Raw genomic sequence first — 20,370 nt, 5'->3', positions numbered from 1 at the left:
CACCACTCATTATGCCATAATATTCGACAGCGGCTACTAAACACACTGATATTTCATTGTTGTATGAAGCACCAACAATGGACTAAAACTGCTCCATCACTCATTAAGCCACAATATTCGACAACGGCTACTAAACACACTGATTGGACAGGAAACATTGGAATCCACTAACTTCCCTTGATTCAGAATTAGGGAGCATAAAAGAGGAGTATGTGCTGGCAGTAATGGATGGAAAAGGCTGCCTGGGATCGACTTCCTCTACAGCACAGTTTTAATCCATCATAAACTTTGATTCACAACTCAGTTTCTTGCCAAGTAAAACAATTAATCCACATTGCTAATTTAAAGTCAACCATGAAATTGGTTTACAAATACAATAACACTACTACAGGATTTAGAATGTTGTTGTTGTTGTTGTGGTCTTCAGTCCTGAGACTGGTTTGATGCAGCTCTCCATGCTACTCTATCCTGTGCAAGCTCCTTCATCTCCCAGTACCTACTGCAGCCTACATCCTTCTGAATCTGCTTGGTGTTTTCATCTCTTGGTCTCCCTCTACGATTTTTACCCTCCATGCTGCCCTCCAATGGTAAATTTGTGATCCCTTGATGCCTCAGAACATGTCCTACCAACTGATCCCTTCTTCTAGTCAAGTTGTGCCACAAACTTCTCTTCTCCCAAACCCTATTCAATACCTCCTCATTAGTTATGTGATCTACCCACCTAATCTTCAATATTCTTCTGTAGCACCACATTTTGAGAGCTTCTATTCTCTTCTTGTCCAAACTGTTTATCATCCATGTTTCACTTCCATACATGGCTACACTCCATACAAATACTTTCAGAAACGACTTCCTGACACGTAAATCAATACTCGATGTTAACAAATTTCTCTTCTTCAGAAATGCTTTCCATGCTATTGCCAGTCTACATTTTATATCCTCTCTACTTCGACCATCATCAGTTATTTTTCTCCCCAAATAGCAAAACTCCTTTACTACGTTAAGTGTCTCATTTCCTAGTCTAATTCCCTCAGCATCACCCGATTTAAATCGACTGCAGTCCATTATCCTCGTTTTGCTTTAATTGATTTTCATCCTATATCCTCCTTTCAAGACACTGTCCATTCCGTTCAACTGCTCTTGCAAGTCCTTTGCAGTCTCTGACAGAATTACATGTCATCGGCGAACTTCAAAGTTTTTATTTCTTCTCCATGGATTTTAATACCTACTCCAAATTTTTCTTTTGTTTCCTTTACTGCTTGCTCAATATACAGATTGAATAACATCGGGGAGAGGGTACACCCCTGTCTCACTCCCTTCCCAACCACTGCTTCCCTTTCATGCCCCTCGACTCTTATAACTGCCATCTGGTTTCTGTACAAATTGTAAATAGCCTTTCGCTCCCTGTATTTTACCCCTGCCACCTTTAGAATTTGAAAGAGAGTATTCCAGTCAACATTGTCAAAAGCTTTCTCTAAGTCTACAAATGCTAGAAACATAGGTTTGCCTTTCCTTAATCTTTCTTGTAAGATAAGTCGTATGGTCAGTATTGCCTCATGTGTTCCAACATTTCTACGGAATCCAAACTGGTCTTCCCCGAGGTCGGCTTCTACAAGTTTTTCCATTCGTCTGTAAAGAATTCGTGTTAGTATTTTGCAGCTGTGACTTATTAAACTGATAGTTCGCTAATTTTCACATCTGTCAACACCTGCTTTCTTTGGGATTGGAATTATTATATTCTTCTTCAATTCAGAGGGTATTTTTCCTGTCTCATACATCTTGCTCACCAGACGGTAGAGTTTTGTCAGGACTGGCTCTCCCAAGGCCGTCAATAGTTCTAGTGGAATGTTGTCTATTACCGGGGCCTTGTTTCGAATCATGTCTTTCAGTGCTCTGTCAAACACTTCACGCAGTATCGTATCTCCCATTTCATCTTCATCTACATCCTCTTCCATTTCCATAATATTGTCCTCAAGTACATCGCCCTTGTATAGACCCTCTATATACTCCTTCCACCTTTCAGCTTTCCCTTCTTTGCTTAGAACTGGGTTTCCATCTGCGCTCTTGATATTCATACAAGTGGCTCTCTTTTCTCCAAAGGTATCTTTAATTTTCCTGTAGGCAGTATCTATCTTACCCCTAGTGAGATAAGACTCTACATCCTTACATTTGTCCTCTAGCCATGCCTGCTTAAAATGAAGTATTGGGTTAAACAGATTGAAGTATACAAAATCATTGTACTAATTCAGAAACAAATGAAATCTACATTTTAATACTATTCAAATCCCAAATGATTATGCAGTAACTAGTTTAATGAATGAAATGTCCCACTTAATGCTCTGACGCAAGAAAATATTTTTCAAATATGAAACATTTGAATATAATACCCAGATCATTTGTTAGGTGATTGTCAAATAATGTGAATACATTACAGTAAGCTGGATCTGCTAATGTTCACAGGATTAATACTATACAATCAAGGTAAATTTTCAGAAAGAACAGAATGAATGAAATCCTTGTCAACATAAGGCGCATAAGTTCTCTTGAACAAAGCCTATACCAGACTGGATAATTGGAGGGCTGCAGAGGAGGAGGGGTTGGGGAGTGGAGGGAGGGTGGGAGAGGAAAAGAGCATGATAAATTGTATCATTAAGAGGCTACAGACTCTAGAATAGTTATGCACTGAAGGGAAACAATACAAGTAAGATGCTAACAAAGAGAGAGGATTTAGAACACAGTGCGCAAGAAGTAAGGAGAAACAGAAGTGGGAAATGGTGGGTCTGGTGGTGGTGAGAGAGGGGGGTGGGGTGGCAAGGGGGGGTCAAGGGGTGGGGGGTTGCAGGGAAGGGGGAGGGGCACATAACAGGATGGAGAAAAGGTGGTCAAGAATAGAAAACAGATGGTGTGCCTAGAAGTTTTTAATTTTTCCCATAAAATGGCATTCCTATATCAGCCAAGAGTATCAAGTTTTCCAGTGATGGACTTCTGTAATTGTTTTGCAGGTTGTGTGTTTTTCTACATCTTGTCAAGATAAGTTACATACCTGAAATAGCAAATTCTAAGTTGATGTAGGAAAAGCATGATCAAGGGTAAATTCTATTTTTTCTTCCCCACCCCATTTTTCTGAACCCAGTCTAATAATTATTTTGTGCTGAGACTGGTCCATCTTGTTGCGTTTTAGAATTTGTCATTTTCAAAGTCAATATTTCAAACATCTTGTTACTGGTTTCTATTCTTCAATATTGTGTTTTGGTACTATGGCATTATTACTTTATTTTTTAAGTAACTTTTTATGCATAAATCTGATGCTTCTCCAAGTTCAATCTTTAACTAGAAAATCCCATAGACTACAAAGGAAAGAAGGATGAAATGAAGAAAGGAGGAAAGACAGGAAAATTAGGGTTTTGTGCCTTGTCAATGATTAGGTTATTAGGGGTGGAGCAAATGCTCAGATAGGGCGATGGTAGGATAGGGAATTTCCCATAGCCTTTTAAAAGGAATTATCTAGGCATTTTCCTTGAGTGATTTATGGAAATCACATAAAACCGAACTCGGGATGACTGGATTGTGATTTGAATCTCTGTCCTCTCGAATGTCCAGCATGTTATCAACTTGCTCAGTTCAAAGAATAAAAATACTTTTATATTGGGTGCTTCAAGTTACTCCATTCCATTGTGGGATATCAAAGTGTGATGGTCAAAGTCAGCACTTGGTGGATGGAGCTTCTGTTAAGTACAGGTCACTTGAGATTACGAGAAACTGTGAAGAAACTTGTTGGTAATGAGCAATGCGATAATATGACTTCATGTTATCTTCTTATAAAAACTTGAAAATAGACACTGGAGTGAAAAGTCACACTTTTACGAAAGGTAAGTAACAAATTTAATGTCTTGACAATAGTATTGTCATTATTAGATGAGATTAGATTTATGTTCCATAGAACCAAAAATGAGATGATTCTCGTAGGTGTGGAACAAGTCAGAAAGTATAACATAAAACATTTGAATATAATACTGACTACCCATATCATTTGTTAGGAGATTGTCAAATTATGTGAATACATTACAGTAAGCTGGAACTGTTAATATTCACAGAATTAATATAATGTCAGAACGAAACATAGTTAAGCGCTTTTAATAAAGTTATTACACACAAACTGCCTAATCTCGACTGCTCTTACTTAAGCTGGTCTAACAGACCCTGTTCAGATATTCACCTATGGAGTAGAAGGAGTTGCTTATCAAAAAGTCTTTAAACCTCTGTTTGAACTGTGCTTGATCTAAAACCAAGTTTTTAATGGTTGCTGGTGTATTGAGCTATTGGTTGGAAACAGATACATATTAATTGAAAGGTTGTTTCACAAGGTTAGTGTCAATATTCGTGAAGGAAACTGCCTGTGGCCTTTGTGAAGAAACTATTCCAGCATTCATCTGAAATGACTGAGGAAAAACAGAAATGAAACAAAATCTTAAAGGTTGGGGATTTGAACACTATCTATCTATCTATCTATCTCTATCCGAATCCCGCTCCAGCTACTGCCGGGTCTGGGTGCTGACGAGTCTTCTCCATTTGGCTCGGTCCTCCCACCACTTTTCTTCCTCCACTTGCTGCCAGGTCACACCTCTCCTTTCAACAGATATTCTCACTCCCATTTTCCACCGTGTTCTTGGGCGCCTCCTAGGTATTTTCCCATTCATCTTTAGTTCTTCCATAATTTTGGGGAGTCTCTGCCCATGCATCCTCTTAATATGCCCATACCATCTTAATCTCTTTCTTTCAATCTCTTCTCTTGTACTTTCTTGTTTGAGGTCCTTTCTAATCTCTATATTCCTTACTCTGTCCATTCTTGTTTTTTCCATTAACTGCTCTGAGATATTTCAATTCCCCTGCTTGCAGTCTGCTCCAGTCCCTTTCTGTCACTGTCCATGTTTCTCCACCATAGGTGACAATAGGGATGTAATAATTCTTATACATAAGGAGTTTTGCTCTTTCTGACACCTCCTTATTCCAAATCAGATGTTTTATTGTCTGGTAGAAATTGCCTCCCTTCTGTAACCTCCTATTAATTTCGTTAGTTATTCTTCCATCCCTAGATATTTCACTCCCTAAATAAGTGAAACTTTCTACCACTTTGAGGGGTTCTCCATTCAAGATAATATTTCCATTGATTCCTTTCTCTCTTCCAAATACCATTACTTCACTCTTATCTTTATTTATTTTTAATCCATACCTTTTCATTATTTCCTTCCACGCGTCAAGCTGTAACTGTACATCTACCTCTTTATCACCCCATATTACCATATCATCTGCAAAAATTTGAACACTATTCCTCCTAAATACAAGTGCATTGTCTTAATCACCGCACCATCACACTGCTGTCAGCCTTCAGTTGGAAACCCCACAAACGACAGCCCAAACAATGCACTCTTTTCCATTCCACTAAACTATCTCATGCTGCACATTTGTCAAAACAGCATGCTGTAGCCAACAAGCTAATAAAAGTTGCCACTGCTATTATCAAAACGACAGCAACTCATTCCTACATATCGTCATTTTGTCTTCTGTAGAGCATGAGAAGGTAACTGCTATAGTAAAAGACCAGAAATACTACAATACTAATAAATGCCATAAGAGCACACAAAATCTTACTATTTTTGGTAATATTTGTAAACAATGACTACAACAAGAATTGTATCATATTAAATTTGTTACTGCATGTGATATCAGCATGAAAAAACTGTGTGTTGAATATAGCACCCCAAGAAATTTAAATAGCCAAGTGACCAACCGCTATGAAACTACAGTGTTTTCTTGAAAAGTCCAAACAATGAAAAATCTAGAATGGAATAACAACAATATTATAAAAAGGAAAGATTGCTGCTCACCATATAGAGGAGACAACAAATAGACTGCCATACAGGTTGAGTTTTAGCTGAAAGGCCTTTTTCAAAAGTAAACCACTCTCTCAAAGATTCATGCAAGCACAACTCTCAAACACATGACCATTGTCTCTGGACAAACAGATATCTTGTGCCTTATCTCTCCAGTCACCTACCACCTCTGTGAGTCCCAATGTCCAACCACAAAGGAGCATTCCCTCTTGACTCATTGCCACCCAGGGCTGGAGAAACCGAATCTCAGGGTTTCGACTACCTATCACCTTACCCTGAAATGAGGAACATTATACCCACTATCCTTCCCACAGTGGTATTCCACTGACCACCAAACCTACACAATATCTTTGTCCACCTCTACACCAATCCTGCTTCCAACTCCTTGCCTCATGGCTCACTTCCCTACAACAGACCTAGAGGCTGGACCTGCACTATACATTCTCCAACCACGTGCTGCAATATACGTGGGCATGACCACAAACAAGATGTTTGTCCGCATGAGTGGCCTCTGCCAAACTCTGGCCAAGAGACACCTGGACCACTCAGTTGCTGAGACTGCTGCCCAACACAGCATTATTCAGTCTGGTGACTGCTTCACTGCCTGTGTCACCTGGATCCTTCCTACCAACATCAGATTTTCTTTATAGCACATGTGGGGACTTTCCCTGCAATATATCCTATGTTTCTGTAACTATCCTGGCCTCAACATTTGTTAGTCCCTATCCTTCACACACCTACCCCATTCCCTTCACCCACTCTAGCACTACACCGCTTTTTATTCCACCAGTGCACACATAATCTTTCTTCCCCTCCTCTACTTCTCTCCTTTTCTGTTCCTCTCCCTCCCTCCCCCACTCCCCCTCCCAGTCTCCTTCCCAACTGCACCCAGCTGCCCTACCCTGTCCACACCACATCCTTGCATGCTCTCAGAAGCAGCACTTTACCTTCCCCCCTCCCTACCCTTCTATCCCTCCCCCAACCCACCCCAGCCACCCTTCACCACCACCACCCAGACTGCTTCTCACATTAGGTGTGGTTGCTTGCAGTGTAGCCTCAGTGGTCAGAAAAAGTAGTCGTTCGTGTGTGTGTGTGTGTGTGTGTGTGTGTGTGTGTTGTCTGCTTTAGAAAAAGGCCTTTCAGCTGAAAGCTCAATATGTATGGCAGTCCTTTTGTTGTGTCTGTGAATGGTTTGGCCTTGAAGTGAGAAGGCTAATGTAGCATCCCTGCCAGCATGAATTGTTTATGCTTCATAAACAGGTCATAACACTTTAGGTCCACTGGATTCCACTAAAGTCAACAGCTTCATTAACATGCTATTCAAGATGCTTATTTGCTAAAGAACTTGTAAGAGGGATTAAAACACAATTGATTTCTGAAGCTTTTTGTTTGACCTTTGGAATGACAACTAATTCATATGTGTGTCACAGATTTACTATTAGCCTGCTTGAGGTGCTTACTGTAGCCCAACTAATAAGAATGTACGAGAAGTTATTTACGTCAGTTCAGGTTTTAGATACGTACTATTTAAACCAACACTCAAAGGAATTCTTGGTGGGGAACAAATGCACAAAATACAAACAAAGTCTTTAAGCCACAGAAACGGGCCTACAAATTATACAAGCTAAGAATAATAATCAAAAACAGTAACTGAGCTCACTGAAAAGATCTGTTCAAAACATTGGGATTTTATCTACACCGGTCAGATATCTACATGAAAGTAGCCTTAATAATTACTATAACAAACTGCTCTGTCCTTGATCATGATTATCATCATCTATATTGAATTTAACATGGAAGAATAAACATAAAAATCAAAACATCATTTCTATCAAAGGATAAAGTTTACAACAAATAAATGAAGAGATTATTAAAAGAGACTTACTTAAAGACAGAATTAAAAAGTACCTGTAAATCAATATGTTATTTACAGTGAAGGATTTACAGTGAAGGATGACAACACAACACCCAGTCCCTGAGTGGAGAAAATTCCCTGACTCAGCTGGGAATCCAACCCGAGCCCAGAGGATTGACAATCCATCATGCTGACCATTCAGCTACCGGGGGTGGACAGGGAAGGATTAACTGGTCAACACAGAGTGCGAGTTTGATATAAATGTAGCTCAAGTAAATAATAACAAAACACATCTATCATTTTACAACACATAGTCAACTTCTTGTCCCATCGTTGTCATACTGAACCTGTAAATATGTACATACCAGTATATATGAATTATACTTTTGTAGGAAAGTTCTGGCAGAAAGAAAATTTAAAAGTAAAGGAGGCTACTCACTGAATAGCAGAGGGGCTGAATGATCAAGAGACACATGCAGAAGAGAATGAAAACTCTGCTAGTTTCTGAAAGAAATCATTTGACAGCCCCCCCCCCCCCCTCCCACACACACACAAAATTCAAAATTTTATTAGTCTTAAAATGTAGTACCTCAAGTCCAATATCCTTGTAAAAGTTATCCACAGATGATAAATGTTTTCTTCTTATTCTACTACTACTATCGGTACATGAAGACTTATTTCAAAAGGGAATTAATTAATGTAAAAGAGGACATGAAGTATTACTTATAAGACTCTGACAGGATTTACAGCTTCCTTTATACCATAATAAAATAACACAGCACGGAGAGGGGGAATGGGGTGGGAGGGAGGTTCCCACCCCCTGTCCTCGCTCCCTTTTTGCTGCATTTAAGACATGAAGGTCGATCCTCTCAACACACACTGTCTAAATTTCTTGTGACACAGTAAAATTATGCACCAAACTGATTCAGTCTGGTTCAGGTTCATTGATTATATCTTCATGATCTGGATTCACAGCCAAGACATATTGTTTTTGTTCCTTCACAACATCAATACCTTCGCTCTCATCTACTTCACATGGTCCTCCTCAACCCAGCATGCCACCTTTTTAGATGTTGACCTCCTCCTCTCTGATGGCCATATTCACACCTTTGTCCACCAACCGTACCTGCATTCTGACAGCTGACACCCCATTCACACCAAAAAATCCCTCCCATACAGCCTGGCCACCCAGGAATGGCATTTCTGCAGTGACAAAAACTTCCTTGTTCAGTATGCTGAGGGTCCCACCTTGGCCTTCAAAGACAGGCACTATCTCCCAGATCTAGACCACAAGCAGATCTCCCCTGCCATTTCCCCTCACACCCCCAATCCTCCCACCTCCACCAAGACCCAGACAGAAAGGCTTATGCCAGTCATCACCCAGTACCACCCTGGACTGGAACAACTCAACCACATCCTTCAACAGGACTTTGATTACCTGTTGTCATGCCCTGAAGTGAGGGACATCCTACCCAAGATACTTCCACCCCTCCTAAAGTGTTGTTCTGTTGCCCACTCAACCTTCACAACATCCTAGTCCACACCTCTGCTACTCCCAATCCCAACCCCCTCCCACAAGGATCATACCCCTATGGAGGACCCAGGTGCAAAACCTGGCCAATCTGCCCACCCAGCTCTTCCCACTCCAGTCCTGTCACAGGTTTATCCTACCCCACCAGGGGCTGGGCCACCTGGGAAAGCAGTAAAGCAGTCATGTCATTTATCAGCTCTGCTGTAGTCATTGTACAGCTTTTCATGTTGATACGACTATCAAACTTCTGTCCAACAGGATTGGTTTTGTTTTGCTTTAGGACACAAAAAACAACTGGGGTCATACACGCCTAAGTCAAAACTATATTACACATAGACAGAGAGGAGTTAAAAAAAACGACTACACGTGAGTCCCAAATAACATAATAGAAGACAGCTAAGCACAGGCAAGTGGAAAAATGGCTAAAAAAACACCACACAGAAACATAGGTCCAAAACTAAAAATTAAATGGCCTTTGCCGTATTGCTTTGGTGGATAAAAATTAAAACACAGTCAACAGCCCGCACATCATTTGCTAAAACAGCCGATAACTCAAACGGCAAACCCAAGCGGGAATGTAAACGGTTAAAAAAAATGAACAGTCCGTCAGGAAGTAGCGGACAGTTAAAACTTGGGGCACAATGTGTACAAAGTGGTGAAGTAGTGCCACTTATCAAATGGCAATGGCTAAAAAGGCACTGCCCAATATGCAGCCTACTTAAAATAACATCCTCCTGGCAGGAGGGCCTAGAGGAGGTCGTCCAAGCAACTGAGAGTGGCTTAATAAGATGGAGCTTATTCCCGTGAAGCGAGGACCATTGGCGATGCCAAAGGGACACCACCTCCTGAAAGACGTCAACACAGGGATCATCGGAGGGAATATAGGAACTCGCGGGCTGAGGTACGAGGACCACAGCCTCGTTTCCTGGCAGACCGACACGACCAGGAACCCACAGAAACATCACACTGGCTCCACCAAGAGTGAGCAGTTGACAGTTTTCCTGGACATGCTGCACTAAGGGATGGGCGGTGCACAGCGCACACAGACTTTGAAGGGCGCTGATTGAGTCTGAGCAGAGGACAGAATCGAAAAGACTGTGTCGCTGGATGTCCTCCGTGGTCTGATACAGGGCGAAGAGCTCGGCTGTAAATACTGAGCAGTGTGCTCGAAGTCGATATCAAAAGACACAGGTGCCAATGACGAAGGCACATCCGACCCCACTATCAATCTGAGAGCCATCAGAGTATATAAAGGTACTATCGTGAAGTTCCATGCAAAGGTTATGAAACTGAAGGCGATTGACTGAGGATGGAGTAGTTTCCTTAGGAAGTGAATGAAGGCCAAGGTTAATATGGGCCGCTACAGAAAGCCAAGTTGGTGAAGAGTTCACACTCACCGGGAAAGGTGCAGGTAGTGTTAAGTTAAGCTGCCGCAGTAAGTGCTGAAAGTGGACTCCAGGAGGTAACAGAGAAGAGGGATGCGCCTCATACTGGTGATCAAAGGAATCATCAAAGAAGAAGGCATAGGATGGGTGGTCACGTATGGAAGACAAATGGCATGCATACCTGCTGAGAAGAAAGTCAGGGTGGTAGGACAGTGGTAGTTCAGTAGCTTCAGCATACCGACCCTCAGCTGGGCTAGTGTAAAAAGACGCCTGTGGCCAAATGGGTGCCATGATTGTTGATAGAACTGAGACGGTGTAAGACTGATGGATGTGTAGATGCATAAACAAAGCACTCATAGTCAAGTTTGGAACTGACTAGGGACTGGTACAAAAGGAGGAGGGTGACTCGATTGCCACCCCAGGAAGTACCACTGAGGACACGAGACACTGAGGAACCACAAACAGCGGACTGCCAGGTAAGACACATGGGAGGGCCAAGAGTATTTCCTATCGAGCATGAGCCCCAGGAATTTTGTAGTTATAACGAACGGAAGGGCAACAGGCTCAAGATGTAAAGATGGTAGGAGAAACCAACTGCATTGCCAGAAATTTATACATATGGTTTTGTCCGTGGAAAACCGAAAGCTATTGTCGATGCTCCAGTAATAAAGATAACCATGACATCACTGAAGACACCGCTCAGTGAGACATTCCGTGGAGAACTGCAATAGAGGGCAACAAAAAAGGAGCAAGAGATACCCAGTGGGAGACAGGCCATTATAGTGTTTATTGTGATAGCAAAGAGGACGACACTCAGGATGGAACACTGAGGCACACCGTTTTCTTGGATAAAGGTGTCTGACAAGGCAGAACCCACATGCACCTCGAAAAATCGATTTTTTAAAAATGCCTAAAGGAAACAGGGCAGGTGGCCACATAAGCCCCACATGTAAAGAGTATGGAGGATACCAGTTCTCCAGCAGTTGTCATAGACCTTTTCCAAATTGAAAAACATGGCCACAGTCTGGGATTTCCGCAGAAAACCATTCATGAATAGGGTGGACAAAGTAACGAGATGGTCAACTGCAAAATGCCAACTCGAAATCCATACTGTGCATTTGTCAGTAAATTGCTAGACTTGAGTCACCATACCAGCCGGTCATGAATCATAAGTTCCATCACCTTGCAAATGCAGCTGGCAAGAGAGATGAGGCAGTAGCTAGAAAGAAGGTTTTTATCCTTATCGGGCTTAGTTATGGGTATGGGTATGACTGTGGCTTCACGCCAGCATCCGGGAAATGGGCCCCCTGCCCAGATGCGTTTGTATGTGTTAAGCAGAAAGTGCCTGCATGCAAGAGAAAGGTGCTGCAACATCTGACTGTGGATGGTGCCTGGCCCTGGGGCGGAGGTTTGGGACAAACTAGCTTCCTCATTGTAAAGGCGGCACTGTAGCACTCATGATTCGGAGAAGAGAAGGGTATTGCCTGAGTCTCCTCCGCTCGTTTCCGATGGATGAAGGCAGGGTGATAGTGGGAAGAGCTCAAAACTTCTGCAAAATGGCAGCCCAAGGTGTTGGAGATAGCAATAGGGACTATGAGGACATCATCTACTACTGTCAGGCTGGAAATAGGGGAATGGATCTTGGTCCCAGAGAGCCGTCGGAGGTTGGCCCACACGACAGAGGAAGGAGTGGAACTGTTAAGAGAACCAGTGAATGAAATCCAGCTAGCTTTTTTGCTGTCCTGAAGAATGCGATGACACTTTGCACTCATCTGTTTAAAATGAATGCAGTTTGCTACCATAGGATCACAGTTACAAATGCAGAGAGCATATCTCCATGCACAAATTGTGTCGCAGCATGCCTCAATCCACCAAGGGACTGGGACACAATATGAGCAGCATGACGCCACCATGCGATGGAATGCCGACCTCAGGGGGAAGCTCAAAACGAATTGGTAGGAGATGTGAAAGCTCCAAGTGGTTGTGAGGGCGCAATTTTGATTCCTCAAGACAGAGTACAACAGGACGCTGGGATGCTAAAAGTAGCCGTAAATCCTCTTTGTGGGACAAAAGGCCATGAATGTTCCATTGGAGGAGAGTCATGATGAGGAAGAGATGTAGGGGTGTAACCTCAGTGGCTGCTACTGAAGAGTCACTACTACAGGGCACAGAGGCAGGAGGATCCTGCTCCATGGGGCCCACAGAAGCATCGGCTTGCTTGTGCGGTCCAATGCAGAAAAACAGTTCGTGGTGTGCACCGGCAACATGGAGGCTGACTGGACTAGGTATCACGTGACGTCACTGTCGAAGGCGATCTTCGAGTTGGTGAAGGAGGAGACCGTTTGCCTCTGGTGGACTTCTTTGAGCGTTTCCTGTTAGAGGAAGACTCGGGTGTTGTTTGGCTGGAGGGACAAAGTCTTCACAGATGTACTCCTCCCATCCTTTCTGGCCTAGCGGTTGTGTATCTGGTGGCTTCGCCCCTTGAACCATGAGTTTGAATGCTTGTTGCCCACAATGGCGATGCTACCTTGACACTGGGTGACTTCACATCCTCAGAGCTGAATTTGAGGTTGCATGTCTGCGTGCCACTTTTTCTTTACCCGGATCTCTTGGACAGGACGCTCAGCAAGATACACAGGACAATCCTGAGATGAGGTGGCATGGTCCCAATGGCAGTTGATACAGCACAGAGAAGGAGGCGGACAATCGCCCTTGTGCGCATCCCTACCACAGGTGACACATTTGGCTGGGTTTTGACAAGACATTATAGTGTGGTTGAAACAAGGACACTGGTAGCAGCGCATCAGGTTCGGAATATGCAGATGGACTGTGATAATTTCATAGGCTGCTTTGGCTTTGGACGGGACAGAAGCACCACTCTATCAAAGATGAGAAGAAAAGTGCGGGTGGGTACTAAGGACGAATCTACCTTTTTCGTTACATGACGGATGGCAATGACGCTCTCACCAGAGAAATAAGATTGGATGTTGGTCTCAGTTAGATAGTTGAAAAGCCTTGTGTAAATTACACCATGGGAAGAATTCAAAGTTCTATGGGCCTCGACACGAACAGGGTAGCCACAGAGAAGCGAGGCAGCAAGCAGTCGTCGTGCTTGAGAATCAGAAGCAGTCTCCAAAAGCAAAGTGCCATTCCGTAAACGAGAGCAGGATTTCATAGGGCCAACAATTGCATCAATATCTTTCTGAATAATAAATGGATTTACCATAGCAAAGGGCTGACTATCTTCAGCACGTGATACCACGGGGAACTGTGGTGCACTGGGAAGGGTCTTTGAACCAGTAGCCTCATGATGTTGATTTTGAAGCTGGTCGACTCATTGCGAGGCAACCCCCATGATTGCCAGCATATTTGATGACACACTCTTTCCAACTGGGGGCCCCCTTCACAAGGGGGCGCACCCGCCTTAGGTGATTTTTCACACCTCAGGTCACATCTCCTGAATACCTGATAGAGGGATCAATCAGCAATTTGGGAAGGTTGCAGTTCAGGGAATCGCCTCTCCCTGGGCCTGGCCTATACCAGGGGGTATGTGCGAACCCTACCTGTTGACCCGGAGCTGGCAATTATGTTACCCAGTTACCTATTATGCGTCAGATGCGTGGATCGGCCTTCAGGAGCGCACAAGGAGGAAGAAGGAAAAAGGAACCTCAAATGCTGAAGCAAAGGAACGAGAGGTGAAGGGAAACAAAGAAAGGAAATGGGAGCAAAAAACAAAGGTGATACTGTTCTTGTGTCAGTGACAGACAATGCAGAACATTCCCAATAACATCCCAAACATGTTCCTCGAGTGAGGGGAGAAAGAATAGCTAGAGAATAGACGCACAGAACAGAAGGGGTTAAACGCTGAAAAGGCTGGGGCACTGTGGTAGCCAAGCAAGAACCTGCCAAAGAGCGGCGAGCCCCCGCGGTGGGGGGTGGGGTGGGGGGAGGGGGCGAGTGGTAGGGCGGTGTCCACCAGGACAAATGGTCACCGCCAAACTGAGGTGAAGAGTGCAGCAGACCACCTTGAGGAACAACATGCAACTGAACGTAACACACCTGATTTAAATGTCTGCTTCACAACCCATGCCATCTGAATCTTTCTCTCCACCACCAGCTTTCCTGAAATGCGCAGATGGGAGTTACCCTTACAACATGTTCTTCGTTCCTGTAATTATCCTTGCCCCAAACTATGGTAACATACTGTGCCCACATCCTCCACCCAACAGTTTTGACACTTCTGTCCTATCATCTTCTCCCCATTCTAATCTCCCACCCCATTTATTTGCAGCCCTCTACCAATTCCTGAGGCTGCACTTGTTGGCAGTCTAATCCCTTCACACTCCACCAGACAGTGCTCATCTCTCTCCCCACATGTACACTAATATGCTTTCTCCTCCCCAACCCCTCCGGATTGCTGCTTGCATCCCACATGATAGCTGCATTCCGGCCCAAAAATGTTGGCAGTTGTGTGTGCATGAGGTGTGGTTGGTGGTTACTTGCGTGTGTGTGTGTGTGTGTGTGTGTGTGTGTGTGTGTGTGCGCGCGCGCGCGCGCCTCTCTTTTACTGATAAAGGCTGTTGCGACAGCTTTATGTAAGTATTTATTAACGGGGCCTGTCTGCTGCTTGACATGTCTTCTTTACAGTAAGTAGCAATGTGTCTTTTCCTACACTGTTCAAAAAAGAAGGAAGATGCATAAAAGAATTTCGGCAGCTGTCATCCTTTCCGCACCAAAAAACTCTCCCCCATACAGCTTGGCCAGCTGTGGATAGCTTATCTGCAATGATGACAACTCCCTTGTTCAATATGTTGAAGTACTCATGAGGGCTTTTGCTGAAACACACTACTCCCCAAACCTAGTCTGCAAATGGATTTCAATGCAATATCATCACACACCCCTTATGCCCCCCCCTCCCCCCCCCCCCACACACACACACAAAAAGAGCAAGCAAGTCACAAAGGAGTGCCTGCCTCATCTCCAAATATCGCTCTGGATTGGAAAAACTGAATCATATCTTTCGCCAAGGCTTTAACTGTCATCTATCATCATGCCCTGAAATGAGGGAAAGCCTACCTGAGATCCTTCCCACTCCTCCTAAAGTGGCATTTTGCCACCAATACAACCTACACAACATCTTAGTCATCTCTGTGCCACTCTCACTCCCAAGACTCAGGTGCAAGACCTGCCCAATCCACCCACCCACCACTTCCTACTCCAGTCCTGTCACATTCTTATCCTATCTCATCGGAAACAGGAAAAGCAGCCATTTCATACAACACTGCTGAAATAACTGCATGACTTCTTATGTCAGCATGACAACCAACTACCTGTCCATCAGAATGAATGCCCATTGCCAAACCAAACTGTGGCCAAGAACTAAGCTGACCACGCAAATGGCACAACATGCTCGGTTTCAACGACTGTTTCACTAACAGTGCCATGTGGATCCTTTCCTCCATCACCAGCTTTTCTGAACTAAGCAGACAGAAGTTATCCTTGCAACACATCCTTTGCACCTATAGTTCTCCTGGCCTCAGTCTCCATTAACCTACTACCCCCACACTTCTACTCATTAAGTTTCCCCTTCCTCTGCCCCAAGCCACTAGCTACCCCTCCCCAATCCCTGTAGGCCTAGCTGGTTTCTGCCTCTCTCCCCCTCTACCCACCCACAACTCCCATCACACCTACTGAACTGCAATACTACCACTGTGTGTCCACCTGGCATCATGTAGGGACACAGTGTGTTTATGCAGGTATGTTTGTGTGTGTATCTAACACAAGGAAGGTTTCATTCCAAAAGCTAGGTCAACTCTTCAATGCTTCTGTTTTTTTCTAAGTAGTCCCCTTTACTCCTATTATTGTTTATATAGTTTTATAACCGCTGATTGTAAACATTCTTAGAGTACACTTTAAACCAGCAACATGCAGTTTTTAGCCTATTTTTCTTTAAGAGTACAAATAACAATACCAAATATAACAAACTATTTATCTCAACCACTTACAAGCAAACTTCATGAATTGGCCCTCTTTGATTTTCTTCATATTTACAGGACTCGAATGTCAGTGTAAAGACATCAGTTTCTCACAGCAGTATTATGTAGTCCTCAAAAAAATCCTAGAAGTAGTGTTTGAAAATATGAAAATTTTGAGCGCTGTTAAGTGTAAAGTTTTCAACAAACTGAATTCTGTGGCTGAGTGCACAGCAGTTTGGACTCATAACCAGAGGGTCACTGGTTTGTCTTTCTTTAATACTTGAATTCATTTAGTATGAAACAAATATTAACTAACAAATACTGACACGCACCATAATAAACCTTGATTCACAATAAATTAAATATATTTAGTAATACAATATTTGTGTTTTTTGTTACATTCATTAATAATGCAGAAAGGACAGAGAATTTAAAAAAGGAAACAGATAGGCTTAAGTTAGACATAGAGAGAATTAGTGAAGTGTGGTGGCAGGAAGAACATCATTTCTGGTCTAAACATAAAATCAAATAGGGGTAATGCAGGTGTAGGCTCAATGATGAATAGAAAAATAGGAATATGGGTAAGCTACTACATACAGCATAGTGAATGTATTACTGTAGCTCCGATACACATGAACCCAATACTCACCACAGCAATATAAGTTTGTATGTCAACTAGCTCTGAAGACAATGAAGAGATTGAAAGAGTGTACAATGAAATAAAAGAAATTATTCATAAAGTTAATGCAGAGGAAAATTTAATTCAGATGTGGAATTGGAATTTGATGATAAGAAAAGGAAGAGAAGTAAAAATGATAGGAGAATATGGACTGATTAAAAGGAATGAAAGAGGAAGCCACAGGGTAGAATTTTTCACAGAGCATAAGTTAATAATTGCTGACACTTAGTTTGAGAATTGTGCAAAAATGTTGTATAGACGGAAAAGACCTGAAGACACTGGGAGGTATCAAACTGATTTAAAAATCAGATTTTAAGCTGTAAGACATTTCCAGGTGTAGATGTGGACTATGATCATAATTTACTGGTTACAAATTGCAAGTTAAGACTTGCAAAATTGCAAGAAGGTAGGATATTAAAGAAACACTTTTGGAGGAAGCATTAGGCAACGACTGCCTGCACTGGAGAAAAAAATATAATGGATGGTGAATGGGTATCTTTGAAAGATGAAAAAGTGACAACAGCAGAGGATCAGTAGGCAAAAAAACAAGGCCTAGTAGAAATCTTTGGATAACATGAGAGAGGCTGAAAAAGATGAATGGATAAAATATAGAAATGAGGCAAATTCAGCAATGAAAGGAAATACAGACACCAAGAAACTGATATTGGCAGGAAGTGCAAAACGGCTAGAGTACAAATGTCAGGTTGCAGAAGCATCTATCTATAAACAGAGGAAAATGCTCGACCACCAGATCTGTCTCCAATCAAGCACATATGGGACATTACCGGATGACAACTCCAGTGTCATCCACAGTCAGCATAAACTGTCTCTGTATTGACCAACCAAGTGCAACAGGCATGGAACTCCATCATACAAACTGACATACGGCACCTGTACAACATAATGCTGGCAGGTCTGCACATTTGCATTCAACATTCTGGCAGTTAACACCAGTTATTACAAAAGTTACACCAGTTATCAATGGCCAGCATTTCACATTGACAATGGCTTACCTTGCACTTACATTAGCTTGTTATCTTGCAATGTTTATCACTTAAATATATTGCCTAGGCATGTATATTCCCTAAATATCATAGCTCTATGTTAATTATTTTTTGATGCTGTTTTTTTCTGTTAATGTGGATACTGCCTATAGGAAGAGTAAAGAGACCCTTGGAGAAAAGAGAAGTGACAGTATGTATATCAAGAGCTCAAATGGCAAGTGCCTACAGTAAGCCATGAAGGAAAAGCTAAAAGGTGGAATGAATATACAGAGCAGATCTACAACGGAAATAAACTTGAAGACAATATTATCAAAAGAGAAGAGAAATTATATGAAGATGGAATAGAAGATACGATACTGTGAGAAGATTATGACTTAGCACTGAAAGATTTCAGTTGAAACAAAAACCCTTAAGCAGATAATATTCTCTTGGAATTATTAAGTTCATTCTCAGAGCTAGGAATGACAAAGCTGTCATTCCTTGTGTGCTAGATTTATGGAACAGGAGAAAGAGCTTTAGACTTCAAAATGATTGTAATAATTCAGTTCCAAAGAATGCAGGTGCCAACAAGTGTGATAATGACCAAACTATCAGTTTAATAAGTCACGGTTGCAAAGCAGTGACACAAATTATTTACAGGAGAATAGGAAAGCTGGTAGAAGCTGACCTTGGAGAAGATCAGTTTGTGCTCCAGAGAAATGTAGAAACACATGAAGCAATACTGACTATATGACTTAGCTCAGATAAAGGCAAATTTACATTTGTAGCATTTGTAGGCTTAGAGAAAGATCTTGACAACAATGACTGGAATGAAGTCTATGAAATTTTGAACCTAACAGGGATAAAATACAGTGAGTGAAATGTTATATACAGCTTGTACAAAAACCAGATAGCAGTTACACATAAGAGTCAAAGGACATGAAAGCGAAGCAGTAGTTGAGAGGAAAGTGAGGATATTGAAGCCTATTGCTGATGTTATTAAGTCTGTACATTGAGCAAGTAGTAAATGTAACCAAGGAAACATTTGGAGAAAGAACTGAAGTTCACTAAGAAGAAATGAAAACTGTGACACTGTAATTCTGTTTGAGATAGCAAACATCTGGAGAAAGAACTGAAGTTCACTAAGAAGAAATGAAAACTGTGACACTGTAATTTGGTTTGAGATAGCAAATGACTTGGAAGAACACTTGAACAGAATATAGTGTCTTGGAAAGATGTTACCCTTATAATGTCAACAAAAGTAAAATAAGGATAACGGGATGCAGTCAAATTAAATAATGTGATGCCGAGGGAATTATGCTAGGAAATGAGACACTAAAAGTAGTAGATGAGTTTTGCTATTTTGATAGTAAAATAAATGATGGTACAAGTAAAGGGATATAAAATGCAGACTGGCTGTAGCAAGGAAAGCACTTCTGAAAAAGAGGCATCTGTTAGCACACAAAAAATAAAAAAAATTGTAAGTGTCAGGAACTATTTTCTGACTGTATTTATCTGAAGTGTAACCTTGTAAGGAATTGAAAAGTGGATGATAAGCAGTTAAGACAAAAAGAAGAAGAATGCTGAACATTGGATGGGAAGATTGCGTAACTAATGAGGAAGTATTAAATCAAACTGAGGTGAAAACAAATTTGTGGCAAAACTTGACTAAAAGAAAAGGTCAGCCATCAGGACACATTCTAAGGCATGAAAGAATTATCAGTTTGGTGCTGGAGTGAAATGTGGGAGGTAAAAATTGCAGAAAGACATCAAGGAATGACTACAGTGAGCAGGTTCAAACCGATGTAGGATCCAGTAATTAGTTGGGGGTGAAGAGGCCAGCACGGAACAGGTTAAGGTGGACAGCTGCACCAAATGAATCTTTGGACTGAAAATTAGAATAATATTAATTAAAGGAGACAATGTCATTTTCATTAAAATTATGAATCTAATTTGTTAATTAACATTTCAGTTTATTAACGAATACTGAATTCAAATAAAAGCTTTAAAAATCAGCACCAAACCACTGACCTCATGGATATGAGACTAGAGGAGGAGGAGGAGGAGGAGG

At 42.0% G+C, this 20,370-nt stretch overlaps 1 protein-coding gene across 5 annotated transcripts in view; it reads right to left on the bottom strand.

Moving 5' to 3' along the window:
- Nucleotides 1-20,370, bottom strand: part of LOC126266949 (uncharacterized) — an 83,468-nt gene that overhangs the window by 56,693 nt on the left and 6,405 nt on the right. The window contains exon 1 of one of the 5 annotated variants that reach the window (XM_049971666.1): nucleotides 16,668-16,760. The exons of the other annotated variants lie outside the window; for them this stretch is intronic. Coding sequence (XP_049827623.1) covers nucleotides 16,668-16,707 — 40 coding nt within the window. The 5' untranslated portion in view covers nucleotides 16,708-16,760. Of the gene's footprint in view, nucleotides 1-16,667; nucleotides 16,761-20,370 lie in introns of those variants that run through there. 5 annotated transcript variants of the gene reach the window in all.

The sequence above is a fragment of the Schistocerca gregaria genome, chromosome 4 (genome assembly GCF_023897955.1).
Source record: "Schistocerca gregaria isolate iqSchGreg1 chromosome 4, iqSchGreg1.2, whole genome shotgun sequence".
In the NCBI taxonomy this organism is placed as follows: Eukaryota; Metazoa; Arthropoda; class Insecta; order Orthoptera; family Acrididae; genus Schistocerca; species Schistocerca gregaria.
This window is presented reverse-complemented; position numbering and strand designations above follow the sequence as displayed.